The following is a 16,791-nucleotide window of genomic DNA, read 5'->3' on the forward strand; positions in this document are numbered from 1 at the left end:
GGGAAGGCTCTCTGTCCTCCTCCTTCTCGTGGCCTCATGCCCCTCAGGCCTTTGGCGTGAACCCTGGTGGGGATTCTGCTGTCAGCTGCATCCCCTGGTGGCCTGGCTGCCCTCGCCATGTCCCCTCCCCCCGGAGTCAGATGGGCCCTGGTGCGTGCACGGCTGGAGGAGGCCTCCTCGTCCCACCTTCCTGCCTGGCTCTGCCACAGGCCTGCCGTGTGCCTCGGGTGACCCTGCCTTCCCCAGGCCTGGATCTCCCTGTCAGGGCAGCAGGGCAGTGGGGGGCTGCACAGGGCCTCCCAGGATGCTCCCTCAGCTCCTGCTTGCAGGGGAGGCCCCGGGGAGGCTGCTGCTGGCAGGTGCACACATGTGCAGGCCAGCAGGCCCGTCTGCAAAACCCACCCTGTGAAGCCGCAGACACAGCTCCACTGGAGTGTCCTAGTCTGTCCCAGCCCAGCACAGGCTGCAGCCGCACAGGCCAGTCTGCCTTCCCGTGAGCTGCCAGGGGAAAGCAGCCCCCACCCTTCTGCACAGGGTGAGGGGTCTGTCCTGGCCGTGCCTGAGTCCAGGATCCCAGAGGTGCGGGCTGAGGCGGAGGGGAGCTTGGATGCAGTATTGGGGCGTGGGATGGGGGCACCCCAATCCAGGGAGGCTGGGGCAGTGGCCACAGACCCTGGGCTGGGCCGAGAAACACAAGGGGGAGGAGGGGCAGACCAGGGCGGGAGGGGAGTTGGTGCCCTTGGGGTTAGTTGGGAGCAAAGGTCAGACCAGAGGGTGAAGCACAGTCAGCTCCTGGCGCGGGGGCAGGGTGGCCCAGCCCTTGCCCAGATGTGGGCCATGGGGTCAGCTCGGCCTGGGTCCATGGAGGGGTGGTGGCATTTCCCTCCCTGCTCTGTGCTCCGGCCGCCTGGTGGCTGTGCTGGCCTGGGCTCTCTGTTGCTGGGGCCCTGGCACGTGGGCGGGGACAGCGCTTACGTGGCTGCGAGTGAGTGGGGCACCCGTGCAGCGGGCGTGGGCAGGCAGAGGAGGCGGACTGTGGGCTGCCCGTGTCTGGGATGCGGATGAATCCCCGCCTCCCCCGGTTCTGCCGTCCCAGCCCTGTCCCCGACAGAGGGCTTCCTAGAAGGAAGGGCTGCAGTGACCACTGGCCACACGTGGTGGGAGGCTCTGGGGACCCAGAAACCAGCCCAGTCTGGGGGCAGTAATTACAAAACCTCGTGGAACGCCCGCCCTGGAGCCAGCCCGACTGCCCCGGGCTGGGCTTGGAGCCTGAGCAGAGCAAGCTGGTGGCCTTGGCAGGTCGCCGGCAGAGTCACCGTGGCAGAGCCCTCAGCTGGCGAGCTCGGGCGGGGTGGCTTGGAGGCAGAGGCGGCCAGTAGAGCCGCCCGTGAGGTCTGCCGTCCTTGGCATGGTGGAATCTGGTCCCTGAATGTGGCTCCGACCCAAGGCAGGCCCCTCCCTCGGGACAGCGCCAGGCCGCGCACTTGACGGGTTTCCCGCGTGGTGGTGACGCCTGCTGGCAGAGGGAGGGGCTGCAGCCCGGCTCTAATGGACCCTGCAGGGCCCCCGGCCAGGGCGCGTGTTCTAGAATTTGCAGACTGTGCAGTCGGGGCATCTCGGCTCTGGCTGCCACAACCCAGTACCGCAGACCGGCGGCTTATGCAACGGGAATTAATCTTCTCTTTGGTCCGGAGGCTGGCCGTCCCAGATCAAGGTGCCTGCCGATGCCGTTCCTAGCCAGGGCCGCCTTTATGGCTGGAGACAGCGGCTGTGCGCTGTGCGTGAGAGAGAGGGAGAGAGTGTTTGCACAAGTGAGGGGTCTCTTGTGCCCCTTCCTACAAGGACGCTAATCCTATCCGATCAGGGACCCGCCCTCCTGCCCTCATTTATCTTTAGTCACATCCGTAAAGTCCCTGTCTCCAAATGTGGTTACGGGGACTCCAACATTCCATCCAAAGCACAGAATGCCACCCAGCTGCAGTCACTCCGTCTGGCCTGGACGTGGGCAGGGACCCCAGTTAGGCCCTGGCAGAGAAAGCTCGGCCAGGAGGGGCAGGGGTGCCAGGCGGGCTTGCCAAAGCACCGGGCGGGGCTGCTCACCCCGACCCGCAAACCCGCACCGTCTGGGGCTTTCCCTTGAGAAACTGCCCCTTCGGTGCCACCGTGCAAGGGAAGTAAAAGAGAAAGGGGGGCTTGTGGCGCCTGCATCTGTCCCTCCACAGGTGAGTCGGGTGACGACTGTGTGAGTACAGTGGCAAAATCTGTCCCCCACTCGGAGGCAAATCCCAAATCCCCGTCCTCTGCTGGCCTCTCTGCTCGGGGCTGGGTCCGATTTGCGAGCCTTCGGCTGTGGCCTGGGCAGGGGTAGCCGGGCTGTGTGTGCCACAGCTGAGTCCCACGGTGACCGGAGGGGCCTGGGAACATCCCCACCAGCACTGGCTCTGGTCACACACAGCCTGTGGCCCAGCGCCTGAGAAAATCTGCCTCGCTCAGCTTTCCGGGAACCCACGGCTGGAGATGTGCTGGGTGACTCCGGGCTGGGCTCCTGGTGTGCGCAGCCTGGGAGCATCTGGAGTGTCACAGCTGTGTGACGAGGAGAGGACGGCTCTGGAGAGACCCCACCCCCGACACCCCCCACTGCTGGGCTCCAGGGGGCCAGTGCCTGGTCCCCGCATCCCTCTCGGGCCCCCCGTGTCTGGAGGGCAGATGGGGAAGCCTCGCTCCCTCCCGGCCCTGCCACGGCTCCCTGGGGCCCTGTCCGCGTGCGGCCCAGCCTGGCTCCCCTGCCCTGGGCTCTGCGCCCTCCGTGCCTGCCGGGCCCTGCCAGAAACGGGTTCTGGTTTCTATTACGTGTTCCAAGCGGGGATGCAGTTGGTGTCGTGAACATAAATAAACAGCCCCCAGGAATGCGGGGCCGGCTCAGGCCACGCTTGGAAGCCCCTGGAGTGACGGCCAGTGGCTGGAGCAGAGCCATCCCCGGGGGAGGCAGCAGGACAGCTCCTGTCTGGCCTGGGGGTCAGCACAGAGTTGGGGGGGTGGGGAGGGGGCTCGGAGGCTGATGGGCCCCCTGAGTTCTGCCCTGGGCCCTTCCCTCCGCGTGTGCCAGGCCCAGGTGGAGCCAGGAGGTGGATCGGTCACTGCCACCGCCGTCGTCCTCCCCCAGGAGGGCAGGCCTTGCCCCAGGGGGACCCTCCACACACGTTCACTGATGTGCAGGGAGACAGGCCGTGCTGAGAGCGCTGTGGGTTTCAAACTCGCTTTGAAGGAGGCTTCGCCGTTGGTGGCGGTGTGGTCTGTTGGCCTCGCAGAGCCCGAGGCGGCTCTCGTCTGCCGCTGCCCGCTCTGCCGGCCACTGAGCACCTGCTCCTCGGTGGTGCCGGCTTTCCGGTTTCCGATCCCACGTGCAATGGTGACAAACTGCGTCCCCAAACTCGTCCCGAGACACCCCCAGGAGGTGCCAGTATCTCAGGGTGAAGCCTCCCCACCCCCAAATCTTGGCGCTTTAGTGGCAGGGCTCAGGTTCGCTCCAGGCGCAGGCGGCGGGCAGATGGCCTCCCCTGCCCGGGCACAGGCAACGGCGCATTCCTGTGGCTTCCCCAGCTCGGACCGACTCCCTCCCTAACTACGAGTCGTTTGCCGCAGCCTCGATCATCACCAAATCCCGGCCAGGGGCTGGCTGCTGCTTCTGGCGGAGGCCCAGTGCCCATCCTGGGCACCCAGCCTGGCCCAGCACCCTCTGCCCACCTCCCTGGGTCCGTCCACCCATGGGACACACAGGCTCCCCCGGGGCCAGCCTGACCCCACAGAGCCTGTGCCCTGCGGGGCCTGCGTGTGAGGGGTGGCATGGCCTGGGGTGGGCAGGAGCTGCTCGGGTACCTTAGGAGCACGGACCAGGCCTGTGTGCCATGGTGGCTGTCCATGGCAGCCCCACACCCACCACTTGCCTTGACCTGGGGACCAAGGCAGTGAGATGCCTCCATCATCCACTGCCACCTCCTCCAGGGAGCATGCCAGCACGTGGGCACCTCCCCCTCACTCGGCCTTCTCAGTGCCTTCCTGAGTCCGGCCCGCGGGCAGGCTGGGCCGCAGGACGCAGAGGCTGGGCCAGGGCCCTGCGTGTCCTGTCCGTGGGCCGGGAAAGCAAAGCCAGGCCTGTGGGCCGGGCAGGGAGCAGCTTCAGAGACGGAGATGGAAAGGCCAGGAGGGGACCTGGGGGGACCCACAGGAGGAGGTGGCTGTGCCATCTCCTCTGGAGGGGGGACTGCTGGCTGTGTGTCCTCCTGGGCTGACCTGGGCTCCTCCCCGTGTCCCCAGCCATCGACTCCTGCTCCCTGGGCAATGGCGGCTGCCAGCACCGCTGCGTCCAGCTCACGGTGACGCGGCACCGCTGCCAGTGCCGGCCCGAGTTCCAGCTCCAGGAGGACGGCAGGCGCTGCGTCCGTGAGTGGGCTGCCGCCCTGGGCAGGGAGGGAGGGCCCCGCAGCCTGAGCCCAGGGCAGGTGCAGGACGAGCGGCCCCCCCTGGGCCGCTGGGGCTGGGAGGGGGTCTCGGAGGACCCTGAGACTGCTGGGAGGCCTGGTGGGGAGGGTCAGGGCTGTGCTCTGGGATCACACATCTGTGGGGGCAGGAAGCTCAGGTTGGGGGCGACGCCTCAGCTCCGTAGATGTCCCCCCGGGCTTGCTGCGGGCATCTGGGACCCGGGCCCAGGCCTCGGGGGGAGGAGGCAGGCCCCGTGGGCACTTTGCTCTGGAATCTCGGGGCTTTGCTGATGGTGAAGGTGGGGCAGGCTCAGAGACCCCCGGAGTGTGGAAATAGGGGGCTGTGGGTGGGGTGGGTGCTGAAAGAGTCCCCCCACCTGGCCTGGATCCTGTTAGCAGGACGCCATGGGGTCACTGAGCTGGGGTCACAGCCCTGGTGTCATCCCTGGGGCTGGCGGACCTTGTCCCGAGGACGTGGAGTCTTCCTGGGGGGCTCCCGTGTCTGGGGGAGGGAGACTAACCCCCGAGCTGTGCCTGAAGCAGGGAGGGGGGAGAGCGCTGGGTGGAGGCATCACGAGGGGCTCTGGGGCAGGTGCCCCAATCCGTGGGGTCTCCCTGCCCTAATCTCTTCCTCTGGGCCCGTGACCGCAGGCAGAAGCCCGTGTGCGGACAGGAACGGCGGCTGCATGCACACGTGCCAGGTGCTCCAGGGCCTCGCCCGCTGTGCGTGCCACACGGGCTACCAGCTGGCAGCGGACGGCAAGGCCTGCGAAGGTAGGGCGCCCCTCCCCCGCCCCACCCTCCCGGGTCAGCAGGGGCACCCGCGGCGCTGCGGAGGGACTGAGTCCCACTCTGGGGACACCCATGGAACCCACTGGACTGGCCCCTTGGGTGACCTGGGACGGCGCTCGGTCTCACCCCCTGCCGGGGCAACGCTCACACAGCCGCCTCCCACCGAGGCTCATTTCTGCAGGAGCACCTGTGGGATCTCAGGCTTCGCTTTTGTCTTTAAACACGTTCCTTGTGTTACTGAAGTAAGGGCTGCTCGTGAGGAACCGAGGAGAGGGCGTGAGCAAAGGGGCAGCCGGACCCAGCCCGGGGCGTTTGCAACACTGCTCCGCACTCCCGGCTGTTTCCTAACACGCTGCGCTCTGGAACCCGCTCCCGCAGCCCTGGCTGTGCCTTATGCCTTCCCGCACTTCCGGGTGTTTCTGGCTTGGCTTTGGGACCTTTGGATTGGGCTGGGCGGCCCTGGGGCGGGGTCTCTCCCGGCCTGCTGACCCTCGGGGTGTCTCGGAAGCAGCGGGATGCCTCCGGAGCAGACGGTGGCCAGTTTCCAAGGCGTCCTGCCGGATGGCCGCAGGGTGCCCCTGGGAGCGGGAGGCCGTGGCTCCACGCCGTGCCGACACTGGGAACCCCTCGCCCAGGGGAAAGGTGCCCCTGTCGCTCTGGGTGCAGGTGGCTTTGTGGGCTCAGAGTGAGACCAGGATGAAGGTCAACTTCTTCGTCCCAAGGAGTCTGTGGGGGCATGACTGGCAGTCGTTGGGGACAGCGGGATTCTGTCCTGACTGCCTGGGTCACGCGGCCACAGGCCTTGGGTGTCAGTGGGGCAAAGGCCCCTCCTGGCACCCCTGAGACCTCCCCTTGGTCTCTCCCCTCCAGACGTGGATGAATGTGCCACGGGGCTGGCCCAGTGTGCCCACGGCTGCCTCAACACTCCAGGGTCCTTTAAGTGTGTGTGTCATGCGGGCTACGAGCTGGGTGCTGACGGCCGCCAGTGCTACCGTGAGTGGGCAGTGGGCAGCGGGCCCAGGCTGGAGGTGCCCAGGGTGGCGGCGAGGCTCTCCGGGTCCCCAGGCCTGCGTGGCTGACGGGGGGCTTCCCTCTCAGTCAGGCACAGCCCTGGTGTGAGGCCCCGGGGGAGGGGGCGCCGGGTGGGCACGCAGAGTGTCCCGGGGCCCCCCGGCTGGCTGCTGGGGCCGGGAAGGACCATGTGGTGGGGTCACCCCAGCCCCACCCCACACGACGGCAGCTGGTGTCGTGGCAGGGATCGAGATGGAGATTGTGAACAGCTGCGAGGCCCACAACGGCGGCTGCTCCCACGGCTGCAGCCACACCAGCACGGGGCCCCTCTGCACCTGCCCCCGCGGCTACGAGCTGGATGCCGACCAGAAGACCTGCGTGGGTGCGAGTTGGCGCCTCCCAGATGCCCGGCCCCACCCAACCCGGGGTCCTGGCACTGGTGTGATGTCCCTCCTGTCTCCCCAGTCCCGCTCTGGCTGCCCCGGGCCAGCCTGGCGAGAGGCAGCGTCCCAGCCCAGGGAGGACCCTGGAGCACCTTGGCCTGGCGGGCACCCACCCGTGCCCCCTCAGCCCCCTCAGCACCTCTCGGGCACCCTCCATCACCGGGGTAGCACCCGGCACGCTGTGGCTGTGCAGGGTCCTCTCTTCCCTGGGAGACCCTGACTCCCAGGTGGATCCCGCCCTCCAGCCTGTCAGTCCCAGCACCTTGTTCACGGCAGCCAGGGTGGCCCAGGGGCTGTGACATGTCATGCGTGTGCCTGTGAACGCAGCACTGGGGACACACATGGGTGTGTGTGTCATTGCGTGTGGGTGTGCGTGCATGAGGTTGCAGGTGGGTGCGTGTGCGATCGGTGGTTGTGTGTGTGTGTGTGTGTGTGTCGGTCGTGGGGGCGTGGGCGTGTGCCAGCGGGCTCATGGCATGTGCCTGCAGATGTGGACGACTGTGCGGACTCCCCGTGCTGCCGGCAGGTGTGCACCAACAGCCCCGGCGGGTACGAGTGCGGCTGCTACGCCGGCTACCGGCTCAGCACGGACGGCTGCAGCTGTGAGGGTGAGTGCCACGTGCCGGCAGGCCGCTGGGGTGGCCAGGGGAGCAGGGCCAGCCTAGGGAGGGACACGGGCTTGGCTCTGGCCCTTGAGGGTGGGCATTGAGTACCTGCTGTATGCAGGGCTATGGTGACCTGCCCACTCCCTCCCCCCAGCCTAGGGTCAGTGGCCGCTCTCGCACGGGGCTGGGCCTGCACCCGCTGCCCCCAGCCTGGCCCCCACCCCACAGGCGTCCATAGCCACTGTGTGCCTGGGGGTGGGGGGACGGCCAGGGAGGCCACTGTGGCCACAGGGGGGCTTGACCAGCTGGCTCAGGAGGTGGCCGTTGACCCCGGCATGGCCACCCGGGCCTTTGTCTAGCGGGGGGAGCTCCTGACCCTGCAGCCCAGGCCCAGCGGCCCCGTTTGCCCGCAGACGTGGACGAGTGCGCCTCCGGCCACGGTGGCTGTGAGCACCACTGCACCAACCTGCCCGGCTCCTTCCGCTGCTCCTGCGAGGCCGGCTTCCGGCTGGACGAGGACCGCAGGGGCTGCTCCCGTGAGTCCCTGCCTTCCTAGGTCTGCCTGCCGGAGCCCTTGCTCCCGCACACCTGCCGATCCCACACGCACCCTGCCTGGGGCCTCTCGTGCCCTCGCTGCTGGGCCTGTACCGACTCAGAGGCTGGGGGGCCCCGTGGGAACCCCCTGAGGCAGCAGGGGGGGGCAGGGGTCCCAGGGGTCCAGCTTCCATCCTGATCACCAGGTGAAAAAGGAACCAGGCCCCAAGGTGATGTCCCCAGCTTGACACCAGCTGTCCCCTAGAGCCAGGCTGGGGGCGAGAGGCAGGGGCCAGGTGTCCAGGGCCTGCACCTTCTCTGTCCGAGAAGTGGGTTGGATGCAGCTGGGATGACGCGGCTGTGACCAGGCCAGGAGTGGGGCAGCAGGTGGCAGGTGGGGGCTAAGGGCCCCTGTGCCCCCCAGCGCTGCAGGAGCCCACGGTGGACCTGGATGGCCAGCTGCCCTTCGTGCGGCCCCTGCCCCACCTGGGGGTGCTCCCGGATGAGCTGCCGCTGCTCCTGCAGGACAACTACGTGGGGGCCGAGGAGGAGGAGGCGGAGCTGCGGGGCGAACACACGCTCGTGGAGAAGTTTGGTGAGTGGCAGGCCCAGCCCAGGGACAGCAGCCGGTGACCCCCTGGGCCAGGGTCTGGGCTTGAGGAAGGACCCCTGCAATGGCCTTGTCTGACCAAGGCCCAGAGAGGTGGAGCTACCCACTCAGTTTGCACAGCTCCTGCGGGCTGGGCTGGGCCCCGCCCCCAGGTCAGGGCTCCTCCTGGCCCCAGCGTCTGCTCCAACCCCCACCCCCCCCACCCCCAGCCCCGTGGGGCCTCACAGGCTGAGGACGACCCTTGTGCCCCTTCCCTGTGCCCCGTCTGTCTGCCGCAGTCTGCCTGGGCGACTCCTTCGGCCACGACTGCAGCTTGAGCTGCGCCGACTGCAGGAACGGAGGGACCTGCCTGCCAGGCCTGGACGGCTGTGACTGCCCGGAGGGCTGGACCGGGCTCATCTGCAATGAGAGTGAGGCCCCAGGCGGGACCCCCAAGCCCAGTGCACGGGACATTCAGCGTCACTCCTCCCACTGGCCCTGGGCAGGGGTCTGGGTGGGTCCATCCGCTCCTCTGCTGAGTGCCTGCGGACTGTCACTCTGTCCGGCACTGCTCTAGGCTGTGGGACACCCTGGGGACAAGCAGGCCAAGGCGTTTGTCCCTCGCTCTGCCAGTCTCCGGGCCCAGCAGCACAAGCCGGCAGATGAGAGGCTGGACAGCAGCTGGGTGGGGCACCTGTGGCTCGGGTGGTCTGGCCGGGGGTCTGTACAGCTCCGCCCGCTCCGTGGGCTGGTTCTAAAGGGTCAGTGGGCGTGTTGGCCTCCAGAGCGACAGGGTTGGCGATGGATTTGCCACATGTGCCATGAGCGAGGGCGGGCACTGGGCACCATCCCTGTTGCTGTAGGGGTGACCCGGTGCCTCCACCCCCAGGAGGGGCCTCAGGGTGGGAGTGGCTGTGGTGGGGACTCTGGGCCAGAGTCCTGCTGGCCAGTGACCCCGGTGCTTCCTGTCATTTCCTGTAGCTTGTCCCCCAGACACCTTCGGGAAGAACTGCAGCTTCTCTTGCAGCTGTCAGAACGGTGGGACTTGCGACCCCGTGACCGGGGCCTGCCGCTGCCCCCCGGGTGTCAGTGGAACCCACTGCGAGGACGGTGCGTGCAGCCCTTCTGGAATTATCCCTGGGGTGCCAGGGAGGGGGAGGCACTGCCCCCCACCCTCTGTGCTCAGCTTTCTCCTAAGCTGCCTTGGTTGCCCCGGACGAGGGAAGGTGACGCCAAGCTTCACGCGGACTCCGTTCCCGTCTCGCCTCCCTCCGGAGCTCCGGCTGTGCAGAGAGGGAACGAGGCCCTATAGTGAGAGAGGCGTTGACTTTTCACTGTTGCTGATTTTCCTGGGGCCTGACTGTGGGGGATGGTGAAGACTTTACAAAACAGCACTTCTGGAAGGGCTTCCCTTGAGAGATAGTGAGCTCTCCATTCCTAGAAGCATTCAAGTAGAGCTGTACGATGGCTGTGTGGGATTTGCAGAAGGGATTACGTACGGGCAGCATGGGATGAAGCTGATGTCCTTTCTAACTCTGAAGTGTCAGCATTTCTGGAGGAATTAGTCCACGTGAGGAAGTTTTCCTGGGTGGCTAATGCGTCATCTTCAAGTCTTCATCTTAAATTCTGCCTCTGGCTGGAGGGTGTAGCTACTGAATCGCAAACCTCCTGCCTTAGTGAGAACCTGTCCCGGGACGGCCTGTGAGCCTCAGTGGCTCCACTGCTGAGCTCTGTGGGCCGGTTGCTGGGTGGCAGTGCAGTCCCCAGGCAAACACGCGTAATCCTCTGTCACGGAGGGCTGGGCCCCCCGCCTGTTGGAAGCTGTGCGAGTGACACAGGGGACTTCTGGCAGGTAGAGCATCTGAGTTTTAGCGCTCGGCTTTGCGCTATAGAGACCCAGGTCTCAGGTAGGGGCCCTGTGTGTGTTGGGGGGGGGGGTCACCAGGTTCCCCAGCGGGTGTGGTGCACCTGTGCAGTGAGCTGACGGGGTGCATGGGCCTGGCAGGCCAGCATTCGGGCAGGGGCTCGGCAGGCCCCTGTGCAGTTTCCCAGGCTCCGCGTCCCTGGGCTTGTGCTGTCCTCTGTGTCCCCCTCTGTCTGCCTCACCTCCCCATCTGCCTCTCCAGTAAGCACCTTGATCTTTGGATTTAGAGCCCGCCTGGGTAGTGCAGGGTGGCCTCGTCTTGAGCTCCTGGGGATTGGGACATGGACAGAGCTTTGGGGGGCCACCATTCAACCCACTGCAGCCCCTTCGGCAGGAGGGAAGCGTCTGGGGAGAACCTTTCCCAGCCTGGGGAGGCCTGAGGCTCGGGCCTGGGGTGCTGGCCCGTCGGCCAGGCGTCCTGCTTTGAGGTTGTGAGGTCGCCCTTGGTGACCACCGTGGACAGAAGTCTGGGTGCCCCTGATTTGGCCCAGACCCTGAGGAGAGTGGACGTGGGCTTTGTGCATCCGCCAAGCGTGTGCCAGGGGAGGTGCTTGGCCGCCACCTTTGCCGCAGACCCTGGGGGTGGAGGCGACGGTGCAGACGGCCACGTCCAGGGGGTTTATCGAGTGCGGGGCCATGTGTGGGTGGGCCAGCTGCCACCGAGGATCTCACTGGGGTCCCACTGTCCCCCAGGCTGCCCCAAGGGCTTCTATGGCAAACACTGTCACAAGAAATGCCACTGCGCCAACCGGGGCCGGTGCCACCGCCTCTACGGGGCCTGCCTCTGCGACCCGGGGCTCTACGGCCGCTTCTGCCACCTTGGTGAGTCCCACCGCCCCGCCAGCATCTGAGGTGGCCGCAGGGGCTGAGGGTGCCCAGAGTCCGGCTGGCTGAGGACACTGGGGCTAGTGAGGTCGCCAGCCTGGCTGTGGGGCTGGGACCACCCAGGTCTGTGGGCTCCAGGTCACGTCCTCTCAACTGACTGTGCTGGTGTCCGGGGCACTGGGTGGGGGGTCCCCAGCCCCATGGTGCCTCCCGGCTCTGTTGGGGGGTGGGGGCGGGGCAGGCTTTCTGCAGACAGTTCCGACACTGGGCTCATCCTGGCTTGCGGACATTCCTGGCTCCATGCCAAGTCCTAGGCCCTGGCAGGGTCACCCGTCCCCGGGGCTGGGAGAAAAGGGGGCAATGGGCTGGAGGGGAAGAGGGGGCTGCAGACAGTGCTTGTCTTCACTTGGTAGAGGATTGCTTAGGGAGGAGAAGGGGGGTCTCCAGCTGGGAGTGGCGTGACCCAGGGCAAGTTGCTAAGGTTTGCTGAGGTCTTGGTTCCCGTCTGTGAAATGGGTACGACCATCCTGTCCCAGATGCGGGGCGAGGCACGTGATTCCCAGAAGGGGCCGGAAGGGGCAGCCACGAGCGGGGATGCCAGGCGGGGGAGGGGCGGGCGCCACGGCAGGCGGGCCCCGCTCATGGTTCTGTGGGCGCAGCCTGCCCGCCCTGGGCGTTCGGGCCAGGCTGCTCAGAGGAGTGCCGGTGCGTGCAGCCCCACACGAGGTCCTGCGACAGGAGGGACGGCAGCTGCTCCTGCAAGGCCGGCTTCCGGGGAGAGCGGTGTGAGGCGGGTGAGTGCGGGTGTTGCGGGGGCTTTGGGGGCGAGCGGTGTCAGGTGGGTGCGGCTGTGGCGGGGGGTGCTCCCAGGGCCGGCTGACCCCTCGACCCCTCTCTCACCCCCGAAGAGTGTGAGCCGGGCTCCTTCGGGCCGGGGTGCCTGCAGGTGTGCGGCTGCCCGCCGGGCGTGGCCTGCGACCCCGTGAGCGGCGAGTGTCGGACGCCGTGTCCCGCTGGCTCCCAGGGGGAGGACTGTGGCCAAGGTGAGTGGCCGGCCCTGGAGCGCCGGCCGGTCTGGGCGTGGTGTCTGGGTCGTCCGCCTGTGCTCGGGGCTGGGCCCCAGAAGGGCCACAGACCTGGAGGCCAGCCCCTGCCGCCTGGGCCCAGGCGGTGCCTTCACTGGCTGGTGTCGCTGGCTTGTCACGGGCAGGAGCTGGTCTGTCTGCCCAGGCCTGGCCCAGAGAAGGGGTGGCCGTGTCCCCAAATCACGCACACACCCCTGCACTCCACGGGGACCTATTGAGAGCGTTTTGCGCTGAGGTGGCAACAGCAGCTCCATCCTCCCGCCTGAGCTGGGGCTTGGAGGGAGGTCTGGGCAGGGGGCCAGTGGGGGGCAGTGACCGATGCCCCTCCAGGTGGACGCTGCAGTCTGGGGCCCGTGAGCGGGCCAGGAGCTCCGGCGCCCACACTCACGTGGCGGGCAGAGGAGGGTGCCAGGAGATGGACCGGCAGGGTCCATCCTTAGGTGTCCCCGGGAGGCCTGGCTGTCCCGGGAGCCCAGCCCCAGCCCCCTGCCGCCCAGCATGCGCGGGGCTGGGGGCTTTGCCGAGAGGCTGAGAAGGTGGGGGCACCGTGGCCGCTGCTCCCCAGCCCGCACTGGCAGGAGGCGCGATGACTAGAACAATGGCATGTGGCCCCGGCCCAGCAAGCGATGACCAAGCCTGTCTGGTTCGCGGAGCCGCAGGATAGATGCCTCCCAAGCCTTCAGCCCCAGTCTCATGACCGGGGTGGGAAATACCTAAGTGCCGTCATCGGCTCGTGGGGGAGGAAAGAAGCCCTCGGCGTGAGTGAGGGAGCTGTGCGGCCGCCCCTGCCGGCCCGGGCAGGTCGGAGTCTCCCTTGGCTCGGTGATCGCTGTCCACACCCGTTGGCCCGGATGGATGACAGCCACGGGGGCCTGCGGCGTGACCGCATGACCACGGCCAGGGCTGGAGAGGGGCCGAGCGAGCCTGGCGCCAGCGCCCCTCCTCTACCTCCCCTGGGGCCGCGGCAGGGGGCCCCGGGCTCAAGCTCCTCCAGCCGCGGCCCTCCCCCTCCCACCCCCTCCCGGAGCAAAGAGGGGCCCTCAGAGGGCAGCGGCTGCCGAGGACCCTCCAGCCAGCCGTCATGGGCCACCCTGGCCACAGCCACCGCAGGGTCAGAGCAGGCTGGGCCAGGAGTCGGGAGCCCGTGTCTCGGGCCAGCGTTCAGCAGCCGAGCGTCCACGTCTCGCCTCTGCGTCACGAGGGCTTAAGGAACAGGCTGGCTCGGGGCTCAGCCCCTCCTGACCACACCTTCTCTGCCTTGCCTTCCCACCCTGCAAACGCACGCACACACGTGCACACACACGTGAAGACACGCACACATACAGTTCACCTCCCTCGTGCCTGTGACCCTCCCTACCAGCTGGGGCCAGAGAAGCCCCCCCCAGCCAGCCTGTTCCCCCAGGCCAGGAGGGGCCCTTCGGCCATGCCCCTCCCCCACCACGTCCTTTTTCTTTCTTTACCTTTTTTCTTTAAAAGCCACCAGGGCCCTAAGTGAGGGGGGCACAGGAAGTGACAGTGTGTGCTATAGAAATGGCGGGATCCCCTTTTGTGTCACGTCTGGAAACTAGCGCTGCCCCAAGCACGGCTGCCCCCAGCCAGTGGGGGTGGGCGGCTCCCCGAGGCCGCGGGCTGCAGTGACTGGTGACGCTGGGCCCCTCCCTGGTCCACGCCGCACGCGCCCAGCCCTCCAGTGCAGGCCTGTGTGCCAGGCCCCCCAAACTGTTGAGGTGCCGGTGTCCCCCTGGGTGGGAGCCCACGGGGGATGGGCCTTGTGACAAGGGCCACCAGGGTGTGTCCTCTGGCGTTGGAACTCTCTCAGGCCCCAGCAGGCCCCTCCCCAGGCAGGGCACGTCCTTGGCTCTCAGCCGTGGGGGTTCTGACCAGTGGGCTCTGTGGCCCGTCGGCATGGCGCTGGGGGCCCCGTGGCCCACCCTTTCGAGGCTGCTGTGGCACCTTCATGGGCCCAGGGAGAGGTTTCGCTCTCGCTGCAGGCAGGGTCGGAGTGGCCGTGCCACGGGGCAGGCAGGGGGCCTTCTCTGCCCAGAGGTCCCACCCCGGCCTCACGCTCCTAGGGCAGGAGGCAGAGGCTGGGCGCTGAGGACCAGGGCAGGTGGGCCATGCGGCAGAGGCCCTGCCAGGCACGGGAGCAGCCCCTGCAGGCCCCTCCCGGCGGACCCGGCTCTCCCGAAGCCCCCCTTCCTGGGCCCTCTGCTCCCCCTGGTCTCGCTCACCTGCTGGGCTGGGGACCCCAGGGGTCCCCGCTCTCCGCCCCAGCCCCAGCCCGCAGGGAAAGGCCGAAGCCCTGGGGCTACAGTGGGCGGATGCAGACCCTCCCCCTGGGGCCGAGTCCCTGAGGGGCTCCCAGCTTGTGGGGAGAGAAGGCCCTGGCCCAGCACCCACAGGCCAGGCCCGGGACACTGGCCTGGACACAGAGGTCCCTGGGGGCCGCCCAGGCTGGGGGAAGGTGGGCAAAGAGCCGGGCCAGCCGTGCTCCTGGGAACTCTCCAGGGTCCTGGACATTGAAGTTCCACCTCCACCTCGTGCCCCCAGCTGTGTGCCCACCCTTCTGCCCCCCCCACCTGCTCCTGTGACCTGCCCTGGTCACCCTGGGGACGTCCACTGTGTTCAGCAGCCCCCACTGGAGCTAAAGCTGGAGCGGGTGGGGGAGGGGCAGGCAGCGCACTTGCCCGGAGCCCCCGGGTGGGGACGCTCTGCACAGTGGCTGAGGCCCTTCCCGCTCCCTCCACAGAGTGCCCGGAGGGGACATTTGGCATGAACTGCTCAGGCTCCTGCTCCTGTGACGGGGCCCCCTGCCACCGGGTCACTGGGCAGTGTCTGTGCCCGCCGGGGAGGACGGGGGAGGACTGTGGGGCAGGTGAGTGTCAGTGGCTTCCCCTGCCCCTCCCTGGGCTGCACAACTCCTGGGGGGCCAGGGCTGTGATGGGGACCCCAGCCTGCACTGTGGGGGCACCCGGCCCAGCCCTGCAGGTGGCAGGCTCATCCACAGCAGCTCTGAGCACTCGAGGTGGGTCATCCTGGAGCCTGGGGCTGGCGTGCGCCTGCTGAGCCACCTGCTCACCCTGTGGGGCCTCCCAGCCGCTCTCACGGGCTCCCCATTTTTCCTGTTGGGCCGTCCCTTGGGCTGGGGCTCCTCTCCAGGGGTGGACGCCCTGCAGCCTGTGGCCCGGGAGGTGCCAGGGGTCCGCTGGCCCCACGGCCCTCCCCCCATCAGGCAGGCTCTGGTGGTCACAGTGGTCCCCCTCCTGGGCTGGCACGATGGGGTCAGTGCTGTGTTAGGTACACGTTTGGCTGACCTGTCCAGCAACGGCAGTTTGGGGGACTGACTGGCCACGGGGGGGGCACTAGATTGTCCCGAGGGCCGCTGGGGGCTTGGCTGCCAGGAGATATGCGTGGCGTTGTGAGCATGGTGCCCCGCTGTGACCCCGAGACTGGAGCCTGCCTGTGCCACCCCGGCTTTGTTGGCAGCCGCTGCCAGGATGGTGAGTGTGGCTCCAGCCCCCACCACAGCCCCCCGAGCCTGTGACTGAGGCGGGCGGCGCCAGGGCCCCCACTCTACCCCCTCCACACCTGCAGTGTGCCCAGCGGGCTGGTTTGGCCCCGGCTGCCAGATGAGGTGCGCCTGTGCCAACGACGGGCACTGCCACCCAGCAACTGGACGCTGCAGCTGTGCCCCTGGGTGGACCGGCCTCAGCTGCCAGAGAGGTACAAGGTCCCTTGGCTGCCCTTTGTCTGGCCGTCCCTCCCGGCCCCTGGAGAATCACCCACCCGAGACTCGGAGGATTGGGGCAGCAGGAGGCCCCGCCCCATCCCGAGATGCCCGTGCCTCAACCTGGCATGCACGGGGTGACGCGGGCTCTGTTGCAGCCTGTGACAGTGGGCACTGGGGCCCCCGACTGCAGACACCCCTGCAACTGCAGCGCAAGCCACGGGAGCTGTGACCCTGTCAGTGGCCTGTGCATGTGCGAGGCCGGCTACACAGGCCCACAGTGCGAGCAGCGTGAGTCCCGACTCGGCCTCGGCCATGCCCCCCCCCGCATGTGCACGCATACACATGCATGCATGCACATGCATGCACACGAATACACACATGCACATGGATGCACACACGTACACATACACAAGTGTGCACATGCGTGCACACGTGAATATACACACGCACTGCCCTGGGGACCCTGGGCCTGCCTTCCTGTGCCCACCTGAGCTTGCTCAGCTCCCGCCACAGCCTGGCCAAGGCCTCACCGTCCCACCCACCTGCACCAGACACAGGCTCACCTGGGGCGGTGGGCGGGGGGCTGTCCCACCCCACAAGACACCTGGTGCCCAGGGGAGGGGAGAGGATGAGGGCCGCTTAGGGGCCAAGGAACACACCCCTCAGTGTGCCCCCAAGGCTGGGCTGGTGGGTCCAGGGTGGGCCTGGGGCAGGTGGTCCTAGAGGCAACTGCAGGTGAGGTCCCCAACCCTAAAGGTGATGCCTGGGGCTCCCA

The 16,791-nt window shown here is 67.8% G+C and overlaps 2 protein-coding genes across 2 annotated transcripts in view; both read left to right on the top strand.

The window, feature by feature from the left end:
- Positions 1-15,780, top strand: part of MEGF6 (multiple EGF like domains 6) — an 83,139-nt gene extending 67,359 nt beyond the window's left edge. The window contains exons 7-20 of the mRNA XM_045546576.1: positions 4,315-4,440; positions 5,130-5,252; positions 6,141-6,263; positions 6,526-6,663; positions 7,213-7,332; positions 7,743-7,865; positions 8,288-8,458; positions 8,752-8,883; positions 9,434-9,562; positions 11,070-11,198; positions 11,861-11,995; positions 12,110-12,244; positions 15,036-15,161; positions 15,653-15,780. Of these exons, the coding sequence (XP_045402532.1) occupies positions 4,315-4,440; positions 5,130-5,252; positions 6,141-6,263; positions 6,526-6,663; positions 7,213-7,332; positions 7,743-7,865; positions 8,288-8,458; positions 8,752-8,883; positions 9,434-9,562; positions 11,070-11,198; positions 11,861-11,995; positions 12,110-12,244; positions 15,036-15,161; positions 15,653-15,708 (1,766 nt within the window). The 3' untranslated portion in view covers positions 15,709-15,780. The remainder of the gene's footprint in view (positions 1-4,314; positions 4,441-5,129; positions 5,253-6,140; positions 6,264-6,525; positions 6,664-7,212; positions 7,333-7,742; positions 7,866-8,287; positions 8,459-8,751; positions 8,884-9,433; positions 9,563-11,069; positions 11,199-11,860; positions 11,996-12,109; positions 12,245-15,035; positions 15,162-15,652) is intronic.
- LOC123635983 (multiple epidermal growth factor-like domains protein 6) lies at positions 15,710-16,292 on the top strand. The gene is made up of 3 exons (XM_045548701.1): positions 15,710-15,786; positions 15,881-16,009; positions 16,172-16,292. Exons 1-3 carry the CDS (start codon positions 15,711-15,713, stop codon positions 16,243-16,245), a joined length of 279 nt encoding a protein of 92 aa, XP_045404657.1. The 5' UTR covers position 15,710; the 3' UTR covers positions 16,246-16,292.
- Positions 16,293-16,791: the final 499 nt, after the last annotated feature.

The sequence above is a fragment of the Lemur catta genome, chromosome 3, assembly GCF_020740605.2.
Source record: "Lemur catta isolate mLemCat1 chromosome 3, mLemCat1.pri, whole genome shotgun sequence".
Lineage (NCBI taxonomy): Eukaryota > Metazoa > Chordata > Mammalia > Primates > Lemuridae > Lemur > Lemur catta.

Excerpts from the sequence above, each read along its gene's own strand:
- LOC123635983 (XM_045548701.1), top strand. The coding sequence starts at position 15,711 with ATGGTGCCCCGCTGTGACCCCGAGACTGGAGCCTGCCTGTGCCACCCC. Across the intron at positions 15,787-15,880 it reads TGGCAGCCGCTGCCAGGATG|TGTGCCCAGCGGGCTGGTTT; the intron begins GTGAGTGTGGCT and ends CCACACCTGCAG. Across the intron at positions 16,010-16,171 it reads CGGCCTCAGCTGCCAGAGAG|CCTGTGACAGTGGGCACTGG; the intron begins GTACAAGGTCCC and ends GCTCTGTTGCAG.